Source organism: Eretmochelys imbricata, chromosome 8, assembly GCF_965152235.1.
Source record: "Eretmochelys imbricata isolate rEreImb1 chromosome 8, rEreImb1.hap1, whole genome shotgun sequence".
Classification (NCBI taxonomy): Eukaryota; Metazoa; Chordata; order Testudines; family Cheloniidae; genus Eretmochelys; species Eretmochelys imbricata.
Genome location: NC_135579.1, coordinates 96,861,505 through 96,880,085, shown reverse-complemented (window position 1 = coordinate 96,880,085; position 18,581 = coordinate 96,861,505). Strand labels below are relative to the sequence as shown.

At 42.0% G+C, this 18,581-nt stretch overlaps 1 protein-coding gene across 1 annotated transcript in view; it reads right to left on the bottom strand.

Moving 5' to 3' along the window:
- Positions 1 to 7,192: 7,192 nt before the first annotated feature.
- Positions 7,193 to 18,581, bottom strand: part of LRP8 (LDL receptor related protein 8) — a 296,358-nt gene continuing 284,969 nt past the window's right edge. The window contains exons 14-19 of the mRNA XM_077824837.1: positions 17,888 to 18,029; positions 16,462 to 16,614; positions 15,311 to 15,550; positions 12,091 to 12,159; positions 10,770 to 10,942; positions 7,193 to 9,525 (exon numbers count right to left, since the gene is read on the bottom strand). Of these exons, the coding sequence (XP_077680963.1) occupies positions 9,487 to 9,525; positions 10,770 to 10,942; positions 12,091 to 12,159; positions 15,311 to 15,550; positions 16,462 to 16,614; positions 17,888 to 18,029 (816 nt within the window). The 3' untranslated portion in view covers positions 7,193 to 9,486. The remainder of the gene's footprint in view (positions 9,526 to 10,769; positions 10,943 to 12,090; positions 12,160 to 15,310; positions 15,551 to 16,461; positions 16,615 to 17,887; positions 18,030 to 18,581) is intronic.

The following is an 18,581-nucleotide window of genomic DNA, read 5'->3' as shown; positions in this document are numbered from 1 at the left end:
CTAACCTTTTTATTGTAAGAAACTCCTTACCGTCAAAACTCACTATCCTTTACATAAACATGTTAGCCTTCCTCCTGCTGCTCATTGTCTTGACACTGAACTCACCGTTCAGATCAGGTTCAGTGTTTAGACCAAAATTATACCTGAAAGTACCAACAGTTTTGAAGGGAGGTCTGGATTATATGAGAAAAATGTATAGGGTCAGAGATTTTTCACTTAGCTGGCACTAATTGTCTCTTTGTTGGGCACACTTTCAGCAAAGGCCAGAGACTGAATGAGTCGTGAAATAACTTATCAGTTCATCCGTAGAAGTGTTTCTTCCCTGTAGTATAGGGAAGCTGTAAATGTAAGTTGTATAGCTCCACAGAAACCGGTGGTCGTTAGACAAGGGTGTGGAAGTACTGAACCAACCTGGAGTTATGGAAAATATTTTAGCTCCCTCCTTTCCCTGATCATGTAGGATCCAGCAATATAACTGGTTTCAGAGTAGCAGCCATGTTAGTCTGTATTCGCAAAAAGAAAAGGAGTACTTGTGGCACCTTAGAGACTAACCAATTTATTTGCGCATAAGCTTTCGTGAGCTACAGCTCACTTCATCGGATGCATAAAGTGGAAAGTACAGTGAGGAGATTTTATATACACACAGACCATGAAAAAATATACATTGTAAGGAGAGTGATCATTTAAGATGAGCTATTAGCAGCAGGAGAGTGGGGTCGGGGGAGAGAAAACCTTTTGAACCTTATCACTTCGCTTATGCTCAAATAAATTGGTTAGTCTCTAAGGTGCCACAAGTACTCCTTTTCTTTTTGCAATATAACTGGGTAAATGTCGCCATTTGTCCTGTCAAATTACCAAGGATATTTGCTTCCTTAAATTACTCTAACTCCTAGCTCAGTATAAATATTGTTGCCTTAACAGCTCTTAAAATGTTACAGTATTTTCAGTCCCTCCCCACCCCCGCACAGGTTTAAGGTGCCCTTTGTAAATACTTGGCTCTGTGAAGCACAGAGAGAATGCTCTTTCACTGCTGTGTACAGTGAGTGTGAATTGATACATTACACCACATTAAAGGTTTTTTGTTTGTTTCTAATCAAATTTCAGTATTCTCCAAATCTCACTTGATACATGGCTAGCCATTATCCAGTGTAAGATCCAGATCTCAGAACATTCCTCAGCCTGTAGCCTCTTGGTTTATTCTGGCGGATGCTGCAACCAATTTCTAATCCAAAACTTTAAATCTTAATCCTTGAGTCAGTACCCCTTCCTTCTGGAGAAATGGGTGGGACTTTTCTTTCTTCTGTTTCTATTTACTGGCTGGCCAGAGATTATGTTCAATCACAACTGTTGTAATGAATCTGAAAGCAGCAGTTTAATTATTCATATCTACCTGTTTGAGCATCTAGTATGGGGGCCCCGATTATGATTCGGGTTCCTGTGCACTGCAGCAGCAATACAGGTAGGAGAAGACTGCCCATCCCTCCATGGTTTACTCATCTCCCACCGGCCCAAGACAGGTGACCACCAGGCCTGGAATGTAAATCAGTGTTCCTATGGCAGCGCATTGCAAAAGATTTGATGTCCGTGGGTGCTCCAAAGGTCTGCCATGTGGATTGTAGGATTGGGGTCTCGGTGTAGAACTTTTAGTTGATATTTTGTAGTCTACAGCAGAGATTTCCATGTTTTCTTGTTGATCTAATTGCTCCTGCAGTTCCTTTCTAATGATCGCTGTTGACTCCTGTGTTGTTGGTTGTTTGTGTTTTGCTGTCTTTAAGGTTAACAGTTTAATTACTAATGCTTTCAACTAGCCAGGAAGACTAGTTATTGTGGGTGAAATTCACCCATGTGGAGAACCCCTCACAAAACATATGCACCACTTAAGTTCTCAAATAGGACTTGTGTCTAGACCTTGGGTGAGTCTCTGCACAGGGGTGAATTTCACCCTGTAATGAGAAGTTTCTAACAGTTCATGGCCATGGAGGCACATTCTCCCTAGTCACTAGATAGGATCAGGGGTGGCAGATTTGTATAATTTTTGATGGTGCCCCCGGCAGCACACTCACCTCACACCACTGTCACTGCACGTGCTCCTAGGGACCCTTTCAGATCCAGGAAGTTCCCTCGCCTTCCCTGTGGTGGGTGCACGGGGGAGGAGGGGGCTGCCATCACATGTGCACCTCCTCCTCTGCTGCTGCCCCACTGTAGTCTCACTGGGGGTAGGGCTGCCCCTTGCCCAGCATGGGGCAGGAGCGGTGACTGTGGGCGGGGGGCCCCTGTGCTGGTGGAGGTTCCCAACTGAAAAGGGAAGGGTCCGAGGCGGAAGGGTAGGGGCAGGGTCAGCCTGCCGTGGCACTAGTGGGTCGGGGGGCACTAGGACTGTGCAGCGGCAGTTGATGCCTGGAGCCAGCTGAGCAGAGCGCAATGTGGAGGCAGCCACTTGCTTGAGGCAGGGACACTCTGGGGCTTGGGGGAGGCGCGCAGGGGCAGCAAGTGGTGGTCGGGGAGGCGCGCTGGGGCGGCAGGCGGGGCTGGGGAGAGACCTGGCCCCAAACATTTGTGGCGCCGGGACCCTGGGCACTGAATATTGCTGGAGCCTGGGCACCACAGACCCATATAACTCGCTGCCCTTGGACAGGATGTGGATTCGGAAGGAAATTTAAGACCTTTGTTGAAAAGACATTGTTCCCCTGTCCAGTGACCTATCTAATGGAGAGCTGAGTCAGTGCAAGGAACTGATACATACTCCATCCCGAAGAGGGCAGGAATCCACCCCCAATCCATTGATGCACAGCCATTGCAGAAGCTGAAGAATTTATATAAAAACATAGATATACTGTGTTTTAATGAAACTAGAGAACTCAGTGTTACCACAAAGATGTATTTTAAATTGTCCCATGAGCCATCTAAGATAAAATGTGTAAATAGTGATATTAGATAAAAATAATATATATATTAAAAAAATTCTTGGTAATGTAGTTAACGCCACCTAAAGTTACCAGGAATTAAAAATTATAAATATAGTTGGAATGCCTGAAAACTCCTACCAGGATTGGGACGCTGATATGCTGGGAATTCTGTATCCATTATTTGTCATTTTTTACTATATGTTCGCTTTTTGCATTTCTCTCCACAGACTGTACAGACTTTTCTATACAAACTACTCTGTATAACTCTTTTTCATTGTCAGTGTAACTTTTTTTGTGCACCACCACATTCTCGTTGTGCAGTGTTTTCTACCAGCAAAGGAAGGGTATTTTTCTGTTCTGTTTAGATTTGTTCATAGATTCCAAGGCTAAAAGAGAGCATTGTGATCATCTGGTATGGCCTCCTGTATAACACAGACCATAGAACTTCCCCAAAGGAGTATATCTTTTAGAAAAACATCCAGTCTTGATTTAAAAATTGTCAGTGATGGAGAATCCACCACAACATTTGAAGTTGTTCCAGTGGTTAATTATGCTCATTGTTAAAAATGTATACCTTATCTCTAGTCTGAATTTCTCTAGCTTCAATTTCCAACCATTGGATTGTGTTATACCTTTCTCAGCTAGATTGAAGAGCCCATTTTAAATATTTGTTCTCCATGTAGGTACTTATAGATTGTAATCAAGTTAACCCTTAACCTTCTCTTTGTTAGACTCAATCCATTCAGCTTATTGCTATAAGGCGTGTTTTCTAACCCTTAAACATTCTCACTGCTCTTCTCTGAACCCTCTCCAATTTATCAACATTTTTCTTGAACTGTGGACACCAGAAGTGGAGACAGCATTCCAGCAGTGGTTGCACCAGTCCCAAATACAGAGGTAAAATAACCTCTCTACTACTCATGAGCCACAGTGTCACACTGGGAGCTCATAGTCAGCTGATTATTACAACATCCAAATCTTTTTCAGAGTCACTGCTTCCCAGGATAGAGTCCTCCATCAGGTAAGTACAATCAATATTCTTTGTGCCTAGATGTATACGTTTGCATTTAGCTGTGTTAAAATGCATACTGTTTGCACCCAGCTTACAAGCAAGCCACATTGCTCTGTATCAGTGACTTGTTTTCTTCATTATTTACTACTCCTCCAGTTTTGGTGTTATCTGCAAACTTTATCAGAGATGATTTTGTGTTTTCAGGTTAGGTTATTAGGTTTGGTAATAACTATTTTTTCTGAATATATTTCAATATAAAAATAACAGGCTAATCAAAGGCCTAAACTACTTGACAGTGTTCTCTTTAAGAAAATAAGATTACAAATATTGTACATTTTTTAATGAATAAAAATGACCTTTAATGAATTTGGTACTTAAAACTGTATTGTTACCACATTGTTCACATGGCCTGTTGTAGGATTGTTTGTTCCATTTATCTGCAACCATTACACATTTACTTGATTTTCTTCTGCAAACTTTTCAGGACACTGAAAAAAACCTCTGGAAGCAGAATCTTGACCTGATGGTAATTTAATTTTTCTCAGTTCTAACAAGCAGTGAATCATCATAATTTGATGTGATCACTGGTGTTTGTTGGCCACCTTATGTAAAAATCAAGTAGATAAACTTCCTCCAAAGAACAAAGGTGACTGTAGAGAAAAGACTTAAAGGCAGATCTTACGACACGTGGCTCTATGTTAGGAGGGTCTCTTCCCACTGAGGCAAAGTTTCCTAGTCAATCGGAGACAAATCCTGCCCACTTCCGTGTTGCTACCGAGAGCCCCAGATAGTCAAAGTTTGGATTAGTGGGTAGGATTTTGGGAGCCCTTATAGGACATAAGAATCTCCTGCATCTCTGGAAGTGCATCTAGTCACTCTGGTACATTCTGTATGTACCTCTCTTGCTACAATATTTATTCTTTTGACAGGGGGTCGGGGGTGAATAGAGGTCTGTTTACATCTTATTGTGTGTTTAGTGCCTGACTGCCCTTGGTAATGTTATGCTGCTTGCATCTTCACCAGGTCAAGGGAGTTGTGGGACTTCCTACAGCAGTTCAACGTTTGGCTTTACCATGGCAGGAAGAACTGTGTAGGATATGTCTGATTCGTGGAAGAGGTAAAGACGCGTGCCCTCAGGAGAAGAAAAGTGTGACACCTCAGAGGGGGGTTTGTAAAGTATTGAGCTGTTTCACTGTTTAATGCTACATCTATGGCAAATTGTTGAGTTTGTCCCTCTTCAATTTTAACTAAAGGTATGTCTACACTGACGGTTTAGTTCCCATCTTGAGATTATACCTGCACTAGTTCTGATTGAACTAGCATGCTAAAAATAGTGTAGCCACAGCAGGGCAAGCAGCTAGTCGCCCCAAGCATAATCCTGTCAAAAACTCTAGTTATGTACTCAGGGTGGCTAGCCCCTCCTGTGGCTACATGCTATTTTTAGCACGCTAGCTTGATCAGAACTGGAGTGGGTATGTCTCCTCAAGCTGGGAATTATACCACCCCACTTGAAGGGTGGAGGTATACTGTGTAATTGGCTCCAAACCACATTAGCCAGAAAACTAAGTACTGCTAAGGAAAAACTGGAGAGAGACATTTTTTTTATAGCCCCATTGCTTTCTAAAACTACAAATTACCTCCCCGAGTTCTCTGTCAGCACTCTTCCTGGGGACTCTGGCTCCAGTGTGGCCCTAATGGCCCTCCACCATACATGAGGGCATTCAAGCCCCCTGTGAGAGATGTGGTTCTAGTGCCTGCTTACAGCCTCTGACAGTGCTGTTGTAATATCGACCATAACAGTCCCAAACGTTACACCTGGGTTAGCTTATGGATTCCTGCAGAGATGGAGCATTTTTGTTGGAGCTGGTTGGACAAGGCTTTTTCCTTCAATGAAAAACTTCATTTTTGGCAAAAAATTAAAAACCAAAATATCAGTTTTCAGGCATTCAGCATTTCAATGAAGGGCAGACAAAATTAGCGAAAAATTTGCTGTAGTCAAAACCCAATTTTCAATCAAAAAATCATTTAGATGGAAAAATCTTTGACCAGCCCTAGTTTTTGTACATTATTGACTTTAATCTTGTACAGTTTTGGGAATTTTTTTCCTCCTTATTTAACCAGTCATGTAGTAGTTACCGGTAGTTAAACTTGACAGAGCAGTGATGCTTACAAAATTAATCAGTAGCAGTGAGCGTTACAGATTTTAGCCTGTTTCTGGTTGATCTGGTTGGTATGTAATGAGGAGAATAGTAGTAGATTGCCATTTGGTCTTCCAAACCATACATAATGTATTATCCAAGATTACCAAACGAAGTGTAACAATTATTTTTGAAGTTTGGTTCTTATGTGTATGTCTCCATGTCAGTAGATGCTGTGCTGTAATTTTGTTTTGGGTTTGTGAAGCTATTATTAATATAATGATGAGTATTATAAGACATCCATTGTTGGAATATCTGGGCACTCTTAAAATGGCTTAGATTAAAAGCAATAACACTTCTACAGTATGGCAAGCAAATGCACCATATGCCTCCTTTTACAGAACAGAGACAAAATGTAGTTTTTTGTAATGGTAAAAGTTAATATATTTGTGTGCAGCAGGCTGTCTTGGTTATATGAACCTCAAATTATATGGATTTTAGTTCTGTCACCTATATAAAACTTTACATAATGTAAGCATAACTGAAACAGGCAGCATTTTCTGTGCAATTTGAAGGTGACAAACAGTCTGAGTAGAGAAAGAGGACTTGACGGTAGTCAGAATTGCCCATTGAGTATCCCTTCGTTTGCATATAAAGGTTATGTAGTGTCCAGGGTTGGGGCTGCACAGTTGTAGACTGGAAGAACTGGAGGGTGTTAAATACAGACTTACTGGGACCATAAAGAGAACAGAGAATTCTTACATAGCTAGGATGTAGAGCAACACTGCTATGTCCTGATTTGGCTATAGGCAATTAAAAGCTGACCCATTCCTTGGGACTAGTTCGATGTGTATGTGTCAATCAGAAGAGTCTGATATTTGCATAAGATCCTAATATTTTGGCATCAAAGTGCTGCAATTCTTAATAACAAATTTTCATTTATGTATTGCAGTGGTTTTCAACCTTTTTTCATTTGCAGACCCCTAAAAAAATTCCAAATGGAGGGCTACACCTCTTTGGAAATCTTAGACATATAGTCTGCGGATCCCCAGGGGTCCACAGACCACAGGTTGAAAACTACTGTTCTGTGGTAATGACAACCTTTGCAGATCCCTTAGACATAGTCTGTGGAGAAAACCACTGATGTACTGTAAAATAACAGAACGCATCAGAAATCCGAGATAAAAAAAATTTAATCTCTCTGTGGAAACAGTGCACTGTTTTACAAATGAATTCATTTGGTTTTCAGTACTCCTTTTTATGTAAGTACAGCAAACGATATACAGACCATATTCTCCCCCCTACTCCTGCAGTTCTTTTGTCCATAAAATGAAAACTGAAACACAAAAGGCACCAAGCAAGAACTCATTCTAACAGAACTTCATTATGACAAGACAGAGATCAGAACTGGTTACAGTGTTAAACAATGTCCCAACAATCCCAACTGTTTAAAATAATTTATTTAAAAAACAAATTTGGTGGCTGACTTCTTTTGATTGGTTACAAATCTGTAAAGTTTGAAACCAGCACTGGACATCAAATTAATTTAAAGCAGTTTGAAAAAATTGCTGCTTTTTATACACACATTTGTACAGTTTTTTTATTTTATTTTTTTAAAAAAGTATCAAAATTTAGAGCCTTCAAACATATTTACAGTTTGCTGTTAGTGTTATCACAGACATGTACAGCTCAGTTTTTGTTCTTTCCTTCATGCACACAGTGCATGGACTTGTAGTAGAAGAACTTTGCACATCCACCACTGTTCCAATTGGAGAGAATAGCCTAAGGGGTGCCAGGTCACCTAGGACTGGTATGATAGTCCCAGAGTTGCTCAGCTTTAGGAACAGGTGAGAGTGAAAGGTTTTGTAAGGCAGTGGTCCCCAAACTCCTCCACGCTGCTCCCAATGGTCTGCACCCTCCCCCAGGAGCACAGTTGGGGGCTGGAAGCAGGGCCGCAGTTGGGGCCAGGAGTAGAGCTTGATGGCATTCCCTCCCTGTCCCGAGCTCTGCCATGCCCCCCTTAGAGGGGCATGCCCCACAGTTTGGGGACCACTGTTGTAAGGATTGGTTGTTTTGGGTTTTTTTCCAATTACCTTTTCAGCCATCCTACCAAGAGCTGTATATTCGAGGGCAGTCTGCTGACATTTTGTTCTTTAACCCCTTTCCTGTTGCTCCACATTCCATGGACAACCTGCTGTGGTGAATGCACTGTTATGGTGCTGGATGTTCCAGCTACAGCCACTTGGAATATACCTGCTGTGAATTCTAGGTATGCAAGTTGGACTGCATCTCTGTGCTTCCTAACACTTCATTCATTTTAACAGTGTTAACAATCAGTAGCAGCACAGCAATAAAAGATTTTGTGATGAGCTATCTCCAGGGAGTTGATATATGACTACCAGACAGAGAAAATAATCACTTTTTATAAGCTGTAAAAAAGATTCCCATGGAGGAGAAAAAAAATGACAGATTTAGGTTTTCTTAAAAAATCCTACACCAAATAACCTCCATGGAGACAGACACGGCATAAAGCTATGTTGAATCCTATAGGAGTTTCTTCTATGTGAGATACACTAAGTGAAGAGAAGTCACTGTATGAAGACATTTTGGATGTAAAGATTTTTAAAAAAAGGAAATCAAGGGTGCTAGTGCCTGAGTCCTGGCCAGTACATTTGTCTGGGCTTGAAATACAAAGTAAACCATTTTGACAGCAGAAATTCATTATGGGAGTGCTTCATTCATTGACTGTCCTATTGTACAGCTGTTTCTTACTCCAGTGGCTTTAGACTTCAAAGCAAATTTTCCATAAACATTCCTTAAGAATTCAATCCCCCTAATTCCCATAGACTTGGGCTAGTAGTTTTAAAATATATTTATATGTATATATATGTATATATTTATATGTCTATATATCTATCTAGTCTAGACAGATATATGCACAGCAAGCCAAACATACAAAAAATAAATACTCTCACCCCTCTTTACAGAACAAATCTTATATCCCAATTTTGTTAATAAATATTCTAAACCGCTTGTATAGAATTTTTTTTACTTATGTTGATGGATAGCCACAAAGCATGTTCAACCTATTTACAAAACCTCTATAAATATAGTTTTAAAATGATGCATAGCTATTGAACCCGGCTGGTTATGTATACTGGGTTAGTAGCTCAGCAGTAGTAGCCTCTTCACTATCACGTAGGGGTAGTGCAACAAGTTAAAACGTGTATAAAAGATTATACATACAAAACTCTCACATCCTTTGGATGTTTGCAGTTCATTATAACTTTGTGGTTACCCTTCTGCAACATAAATAGTAATTAATTAGGGGGAAGAAAAGGAAAGGCGGGGGAGGGTTCCATGATCCAAAGTGAATCTGTTCAGTGCATATTATGCCATTAGGTATGGGACTAGAGCAGCGACTTGGTCCTCAAGGTAACCCATCATCTTCCAGGCTCAATGCTACACGCTGTGGAGGAAGGAAAACACAATAGTGGTAAATGCTTGAGTGACAGAGAATCATTTGATCTCTTTGGACCTGATATCTTACTCATGATGAATAACACCTCCCCTCACTAAAAAAAAAAAAATCCCACTGATTTCAATGGAGTAACCCCTACACTGAGTAGTACTTATTAGTACCTGGTCCTTCATGCCTCCAATTCCTCCTCCCCCAAATGGGGATAAGCATTATTTTCTTGCACTACAGATGTGGTGGGAGGCCAAGTTCATCAATGTCTGTGACACACATTAAAATCCTCGGATGGGAGGTATGACAGCAGCGCAAGGATTGCTATTATTACTTAATCCGCGATATTGAGACAGTGCCCTTCCTTGCTCCTGCACTGCTTTTACTCCTGTCTCTTTGTCCTCCCCCTCACGACTCAGTTACTGTTCCTACACTTCATCCAAGCTGCCTGTTTCCTGAAGGGACACTCCCTTGAAGAAACCACACTGTGCGGGTTCTGGTGTCTCCATCAGCAAGTCCCATTATGTAGTTACAGCAGAACCTGTAGAGGAAAGCATTACTCCTCCATCCCATCTCTATGCTAAGGCAACTTTCCTTGACTCCCTTTGGAATCTCATTCACTCTTCACTGCAGAGCATTTCACTTTTTAGTGGTTTGTATCTAATTATATAAGCAGAAAAATATTGTGTTCCCCCTAGCAAATAGAAACTGGACTTTATTGTTGGCAGGAAAAGGCAGTGGATGGAAAAGAGTAAGGCATAAAACTGACTGCAAGCTGGGGGCAGGAGAAAAATCCTCCCCACCGGGGTACAGCCTAACATTTAGCAGCAGTCATTGTCCCTGGTTTGAAAAACTCGTGTATAGGACAGCCTGTTCATTTTTCTTGCATGTTATTAGTGCTTACCACTACAATGATGGGTGTGTCAGAGACATGAATTTCTCAGTGGGGTGACTTGCAGGGATTTAAGCATCCAGTGCCACTAGAGACAGGGTACCTGACTAAATGGACAATTGATCTAATCTCATATAGTAAATTCCTACTGTATGTTCCAAAGATATGGCAACATGAGCTACATACAAGTCTAAGAGTAATCTAAAAGGCAAAAATTTGACAAACCCCTCATTTAATGTACTGTCTGATGCCAAGTAACTGTAATCAACCTCATGATCAGCTGAGATAATTCTGTAGTCAAACCTTCTTAAGAAAAAGCTTTTACTTTGGCAGCTTGCTCAGAGTTACTTACTGCTGGGTAGACATGCCCAATTTGTGCAGTCCGCCCAATATGGATTTCCTCTTCATCCTCTTCTTCTGTTGTCTTTCTGTACACAGGGTTATCAAAGTTCATGCTTTTAGTGTTCTTCCTTTTCCAATTCCTCCAGATGAGGTACCCTCCCATACACAGCAAACCAATGACCACTGAAGAAAAGAAGAGAAAAAGCTGTCATCTGGCTACTTGGGGAAGGCAAACATAGTCCCATGTGGATCTCTGCTCCTGTACCCTTCAAACCTGCAGTACAGTACAGTAACTCCTCACTTAAAGTCATCCTGGTTAACATTGTTACGTTGCTGATCAATTAGGGAACATGCTCATTTAAAGTTGTGCAATGCTCCCTAATAACATTGTTCGGCAGCTGCCTGCTTTGTCCACTGCTTGCAGGAAGAGCAGCCCGTTGCAGCTAGCTGGTGGGGGCTTGGAACCAGGGTGGACCGGCAGCCCCACTATCAGCTCTCCCCTCCCCTAAGTTCCCTGTGCAGCAGCTGCCCAGCAGGCTATCAATTGCCAGCAGTGCAGCTGTCCCTCCCCCACTGCCATGTGCTGCTCCTGCCCTCTGCCTTGGAGCTGCTCCTGGGAGCCTCCTGCTTGCTGTGCTTTGGGGGAGGGGGGCTAATGTCAGGGTGTCCCCCTACCCCCTGCATCTCCCACTTATCCCATCTCCATAGAGCCGGGGGGACGAACGACGACAGGGGATACCACAGGGCTCAGGATGGAGGGAGCTTCCTGGCAGAAGCTACGGTCTCAGCTTGCTGATTAATTTAACAAGGCAGTGTACTTAAGAGTGGGGTCAGCATACTTAAAGGGGAAATGCGCAACACCCCCCCCCCCCATTCATGCTGCCTTGTAGAGTGTGAGGCTACATTAACAATGAGTTAACCCTTAAGGGCTCAGCCAATTGCTAGTTTATCATTTAGCAGGAGGAAATATCCCACCCTCTAACTCCACCACCTCAACCAAGCTTCACAGTCATCATCGCTATGCACAGTATTAAATTGTTTGTTTAAAACTTATACTCTGTGTGTGTGTGTATATAGATATAATAGTATTTTGTCTGGCAAAAAAAAAAATTGCCGGGAACCTACCCCCTCACCCCCCATTTACATTAATTCTGATGGGGAAATTGGATTAGCTTAACATTGTTTCGCTTAAAGTTGCATTTTTTTCAGGAACATATCTACGACGTTAAGTGAGGAATTACTGTGTTTCAATAGTCCTTTGTGCTCCAGAAAAGTCTTTTACAAAAAGTTGTCAGGGAGTCTCATTCTAAGCTTAAATCAAACTTGCTTACCAAGAAGAACTACAACTCCAATAATGGCTGCTCTAACAGTTGATCCAAAACCCTGCCCATCATTGGCATCTGTAACCATAAAAGAACAGTTCTGATTAATCAAACAGCACTAAAGATGGACCATAATTATAATGATAGCTCAAATTTTTTTTAAAAAACTAGGTTAAATTTAAAGGTATGTGGTCTATAAATAATATCTATTGTGTGCTTATATTTGATAATTAATCATCTTTAAACAAGACACTGAATCATAAAATAACTACTTAATAAGCCTGAGCCAGCAGCTTGCCATCTTCCTTAATTTTCATATCTTGCGCCCTGCTATATGGCTGTGTCATAACCATACAGATTCACTTCTAAATAATAATAAACACCTTTGAAATGTGAGGTCTGTTAGTTTGCTAACTCCAGATGTCACTCACAACTGGCACAGTAGGACACAAGGACTAGGCTCTCAAAGGAAATGAGAACCCAAAACAAGGGTTAGCGTTGCTAAGGGGCCTGCCCTTTAGGAAGAACTGGACATACCCCCGTACAGTGACAGGGCTTTATAGAAGGGCACAGTTGACTGCTGAATATGGCCACAGAAAAGCACATGACGTTTGACCAACTCCCTTCTAAACCTCTTCATGCTGCCCCTTCATTAGCTTAACTATTAGGTGAAACCAGGTGCTCCCTCCCTGTTAGAGGCTGAATGCGATGCTGCTACAGCATACCTAGGCCCCTGCTGCCCAGGGACTGTGTAGACCGTGCTTAGGTACCAGAGTTGAGTCTTCTGAAGTCAGAGCACACTAGGGCTAGCTTTAAGAAGCGCTGATGAAGAGCGGGGGGTGTCTCTCAGACAATCAGCCTTCCAGTCTGAGAAGGACCAGCTTGGGGGAGAGCTAGCCCCCCCAAATCCCACACAATGCTAAGAAATACAGCACTTTGCATTACCTACTATCTGTTTGTCAGTGTAAGGTACTGGTAGTACGGATAGAGTGCTACTTATGGCTGTTTCTAGGTATTGAAATATCTCATAAGAATTTCATGTGTAATGGTCCATTGGTTCTCCATGTGAATGGCTCATGGTGTTGTTTCTCCTGGCTCTGTGTGCATGTATCTATTTATGTGGCCACCATGGTACACCCACACCCTGAAGACTGCGTGCAGTTCTGGTCACCCCCTCTCAAAAAGACTTATTAGAACTGGAAAAAGTACAGAGAAGGACAACAAACATTATTAAGGGTGTGAAACAGCTTCCATATGAGGAGAAATTAAAAAGTCTGGGTCTGCTCAGCTAAGGGGGACTATGATAAGAGGTCTATAAAATCATGAATGCTGTAGAGAAAGGGAATAAAGTGTTATTTACCCCTTCACATAACACAAGAACCCCAGTGAAATTAATAGGCAGCAGGTTTAAAACAAACATAAGGAAGTTCTTCTTCACATAACACACAGTCAGTGTATGGAACTCATGGCCAGGAGATGTTGTAAAGGCCAAAAGTATAACTGGGTTCAAAAAGAATTAGGTAAGTTCATGGAGGGTAGGTCTATCAGTGGCTTATTGGCCAAGATGGTCAGGGATGCACCCCATGCTCTGGGTGTCCTCCAACAGTCTGAAGCTGGGACTGGATCACTCAATAATTGCCCTGTTCTGTTCATGCCCTCTGGCACCAGTCATGGTCTGATGACAGTATACTGAGGTAGCTAGACCACTAGACTGATACAATATGCCAGTTCTTTGTTTGGGCACAAAAAGGGAGGGTAGTTTGTAAAAAATCTGGCCTGTAATGGAAATTCTCTGTCTCTGTCAAGGAGAGTAGATGACTCTTCATCTTGTGCAACACAGCTCCCTTTGGTAGCAACACAGCCACCAAGCTATTGCTCTATCAGGAGAAGAACTTTGTGGTTCCAAGCTATCTACATAATGCATTTGAATTATCCTCCTGTGGAGGTGACTACACCAAAGAATGCCATGTGCAATAGCTAAGTTGAGCCTGGAAGGTTGCCTCAAAATTCAAGGGAATGTCATACAAGAGCGAACCAATAAATGTTAATGTCTCATTCTTCAAACTGTGTGTTTTGCAATCTTAACAGAATTAGCACTAAACTCAGAAATATACTGAATTTACTGTGACAAATCAGGAATAATAGAAAAAGAGCTAACTCCTTCATCTACTGAGACACCAATGCATAGAAAATAATGTAAAAGGTAGTTTATCCTTTTAAATTAATCCCCTTGGCAGGTAACTCTATTAAATAGACATTTTACCAGTTAATGAGATAGGTACCATAATAGTCCTTGTTAGAAATATTTTAATAAACATAGAATCTAATTATTTTCAGCTGGGGTTTGGAAGGAGATTTACATAGGTAAGAATGATAAGAACGAATTTGGAAGATTGATTCTGCTTTCTCAAGAGCACTATGCACTGCTTAGCATCAAGTATCATGTGTCCTGTCTTGCTGATGAGAACAGGAATGCATGATTTATTTCTACACCTGCTTTGCAGATACAATGGAAATGATGCCTCTTTTGCTCAGTGCCATGTTTGAAAAGCCAGAGGTCTTCTGTCTTATTGTTTTTAATCAATTATCAGTGAAAGGGGCTGTGTTGGAGGTGGAAATCTTCCTCTCTGTAGAACAGCAAGATTATGGAAAGGCAGTTCAGCTTCCCTGCATTGCCCTGCCAATGTGTTGCAACCCTGACCTACAGGGATCACCTCTAAGAATGGGAAGGTAGTTAAATCCTTCATGGTTTATTCAGTACTTAGCCTCTGTAGAGACCGACAATAAAGAAGCCAGATAGTGCCCTCTGCTGGCAGTATTTTTTGCGATGTGGACATCAATCCACGGAGATACTCGTTTTAATGGAGAGCTTTGTCAGAGGTATTTCAGAGCAGGGCTCCATGAACTTTCAGAGCGCTGTGCTGAGAAAAACAGGTGCAACTTTCTTTGAGAAATAGGAACCTTAAATGCTGTGGGTGTAAGACTGAATCCCAGGGAATCAGACACGACAACCTGGAACCAAAGAGTTCAGAGAAACTGGGAACACTTTTCTATTATCATAATGAAGGAGTTGAGATGAAAAATCTGATTTTATTTCTGCCCATATATGCATGCCTGTGTCTGACATGCATATAGCACATCTGGCCTGCCAGCTCTCATACTAGCCCATGGATCTTTGTGATACTCTTATGCCTGGCAGAAAGTAAAGAAGTAGGAACCTGAATCTTACAGTGCTGGGATAAATTGCTGTTTCCAGTTGTCATTATCTTTGTGCCTATTAGGCTAGACGTGGTTGTGGGTAAGCCAACACCTGGGGTTGTGATGGAGAATTGTGATACAGCTCCTGAGCTCTCTCTACTGACATTGCTGGTGTTGCTAGTTGTTGCTGTAGTGATGGTGGAAATCATAGTTGTGGTGATGGTGGACACCGGAGTTGAAACTGGCTCAGTTGTTAAGGCAGCTGGAGGATCTGAAAAGCAACCCCATATAGTTAAAACAAAACAAGGACTCTGAAATCTGGTAAAAGAAGTCTAAAAAGCAGATATCACATGGCGTTAAGGAGCACTCCTTTCCAGATTTGATAATGGATAGAATAGGAGTCTGGTTTCCATTCCTGATTTGTTATGTGGCCCATTGCCTTGCTATACCTCTGTTTGCCCATGTGCAAGATGGAAATGAAATAATTTACAAAGTTCACAGTGGTGTAATGATGCTTAATTCACTAATATCTATGAAGTGCTATGGGTGGAAGGTGACATAAAGAAGTTCAAAGTCTTTATCGTACTTTTTTGGCTGTGGGCCCCCAAAATTCAGAACTCGCACCATATGGAAATATTAGGTAAAATTCACCACTAGTAGCTCCCAGGAAGAGACTAGAGTTCACTAAAGATGAATGTGGCCTAATATTCCTAAATATACAATATACGCCACTCACACCTCATGGGGTGGTGTTAATGAATGATTTTATTGACCAGCTTCACTACCATGATTTCAAACCACTCACATGTGTAGCACCTGATCCAAAGCCCACTGAATTTAATGGGAGTCTTTCCATTGAGATCAATGGGATTTGGATCAGGAACTTCATCTTTGTTCCCTTTCATGCATTTAGCTTTTCTGATTACTCTTTGTGAATAAACAAATTTTCAATAAAGTGACCCTCCAGACCAACAAAAATATCAGGCTATGTGCAAAAAGGTCCCAAACACACAGACTACCATAGCTAATGGTTCCTGCACTGTTGTGAGAGAGGGAAATTTCACTGATGATGTAAGTTGGTTTCATGGAAGGGTCGGGTACAACTGGTGTGGCTCGAAGGAGCTTGTGCCGAGTAACACCAGGCTAAGAGAACGGTCCCTGCATTAAGGTGGTTGCTTTTACCTTTGTAGCATTTCTTCATATCAGGGTGCAGCCACATGTTGTCAGGACAGGCACACGTATACTTGGGAGAATGGAGAGAGATTTGCGGTGCGGGAAGACACAGGTATTCACAGCCTCCATTGGGCTGGGAGCTGAGCTCACAATAATCTGGAGCTGTTCAAGGTGGGGAGGGGAAAAGACAAATGTATTGTTTCAAACCATGCTCATCAATTTATCTTTGTTCATAGGAAAGAGACCCCTCCCCCGAATGAGATTCTGTTCTAACTCAGAACCCCTAGGAGTTTTCCATCTTCTAGAGCTCTTCCATTTGTATGCAGGAAGGTAGCAGTAGCCGCACCATTGTGCACTCCCACTTTCATATACTATATGCAACAGTTTTGCTTTGCTTTGATGGTTACAGCAGGGGATGGGGAGTCAGGACGCCTGGGTTCCATTCTTTGTTATTCCACTGACTGAGTAAGTCACTTAAGGCATTGTTTTCAAAGCATCCTCTAATTCTGGCCATCCAGCTCCTGCTTTTCAGCGATGCTGAGAACTCATACCTCTAGTGGAATCACTGAGAGCTACAGATACTCAGCATTTCTGAACATCAGGCCCTCACTGTCTCATGCTGGGTAGACCTTAAAATTTTCAGCTTCACCTCTGCCTCAATTTACTTGGCTGCTTAATAACTCTTGCCTCACAGGTGTTTTTAAAGCACTATGAGGTCTTCAGATGAGAGCTTCAAATTGTCTTGTGGGGTTTCCTGCCCAATACTATAGATCAAATGTACCCAATTTACAAGCAAATCATGATCTGAATTTCAAGTTTGTTGATGATCGTCAGTAATAAAAACTCTTCAGTTAGAATTTTGTGCTGATTATGCTGAACCAGGAAAGAGTCCAGCTCCTCTCTTAGTTGTGCAGGCTTTTCAGTGCTAGCCCCAGTAACTAGTAGGACAAACATTTTTCTCACTGAGCCTATCTGACCTGGAATACACAGGGGGAGCATATCTACTGAGTAAGAAGGTGCCATTTCACAGCTGTTGTCTCATAATACCCACAATCTCAAAGCTGTCTCCCAGCCATGTTTTTCCCACTAAGAAAACGGTGAGCAAGTTACTTTGTTCAGAGTTCTTTCGAGTCCTGAGTGACACTGCGAAAAAGTGTCACCTAAAATGAACAGCAGGCAACAGGCTGCTCTGATCACTCTAAGAGTAGACTTCCAAAGGAAAGCTGCTAATTAAATTATTATAAACAAATTGCAGGTTTTTCAATAAAAGCACCCGCTGAATTAACTATGCAGGAATTTCAAATATCAGGCATTCATTTTATATTAGCAGTATCTGCCTTACCACTCCATCCAAGACAACGGGGAGGCATTTTATTTACCAGCTTAAATGAATGAATGGTGTTTGGACTATGGGAGCACTGATGGCATGCCTTACCTTTTGGCTGCTTTAGCTCGTGAAAGACCACAATATCATGAGGGTTATTGAGATTCTCTGCTAAAATGGAGATGTCCAGGCCATTCAACCTGTTTGCACTAAAGATTGCTTCGTTCTCCAGGTCAGTCCAGAACACCTTATCCTGCAGAACACACACAGGCATTTTGATTTGGGTAATGCAAACCTCATGAAGTGTTCGATTCTGGTTCTCCAGCAGCCCCAAGGGCCATTTGGGGCAAGGCTGCCTACATCTCAGCTTCTTTTGCACATTAATCAGAGGCATTTTAAGTACATGCAAAAAAAACAGGTGCTAATTTTTCAGTATGTTATTGGCGTGTCCTCTACTCCAGCTGGAGACAGTGGCAGTCAGCACTTTGCAGAATCGCAAACTAAACGATCTAGAGACATCTACTAAGACTGAGAAAATCTTGTCATTTTGTGGTGCTGCTGGATCATGACATGCCACTTTTGCCTTTCCAACACAAAGATTCAAGTGTCTCAGTGTCAGGAGGTGGTAATAGATCTAGAGAGCAATATTTACAGAAGGACAAAAAAGGCTTAGTTCCTTAGCCCTGGTCTACACTGGGGTGGGGGTGGGGGGGTCAACCTAAGAAAGGCATATCTTAGTTCGACTTACCTGGCCGTGAGGACGGCAGCGAGTTGACCGCTGTCGCTCACCCGTCGACTCCGCTTC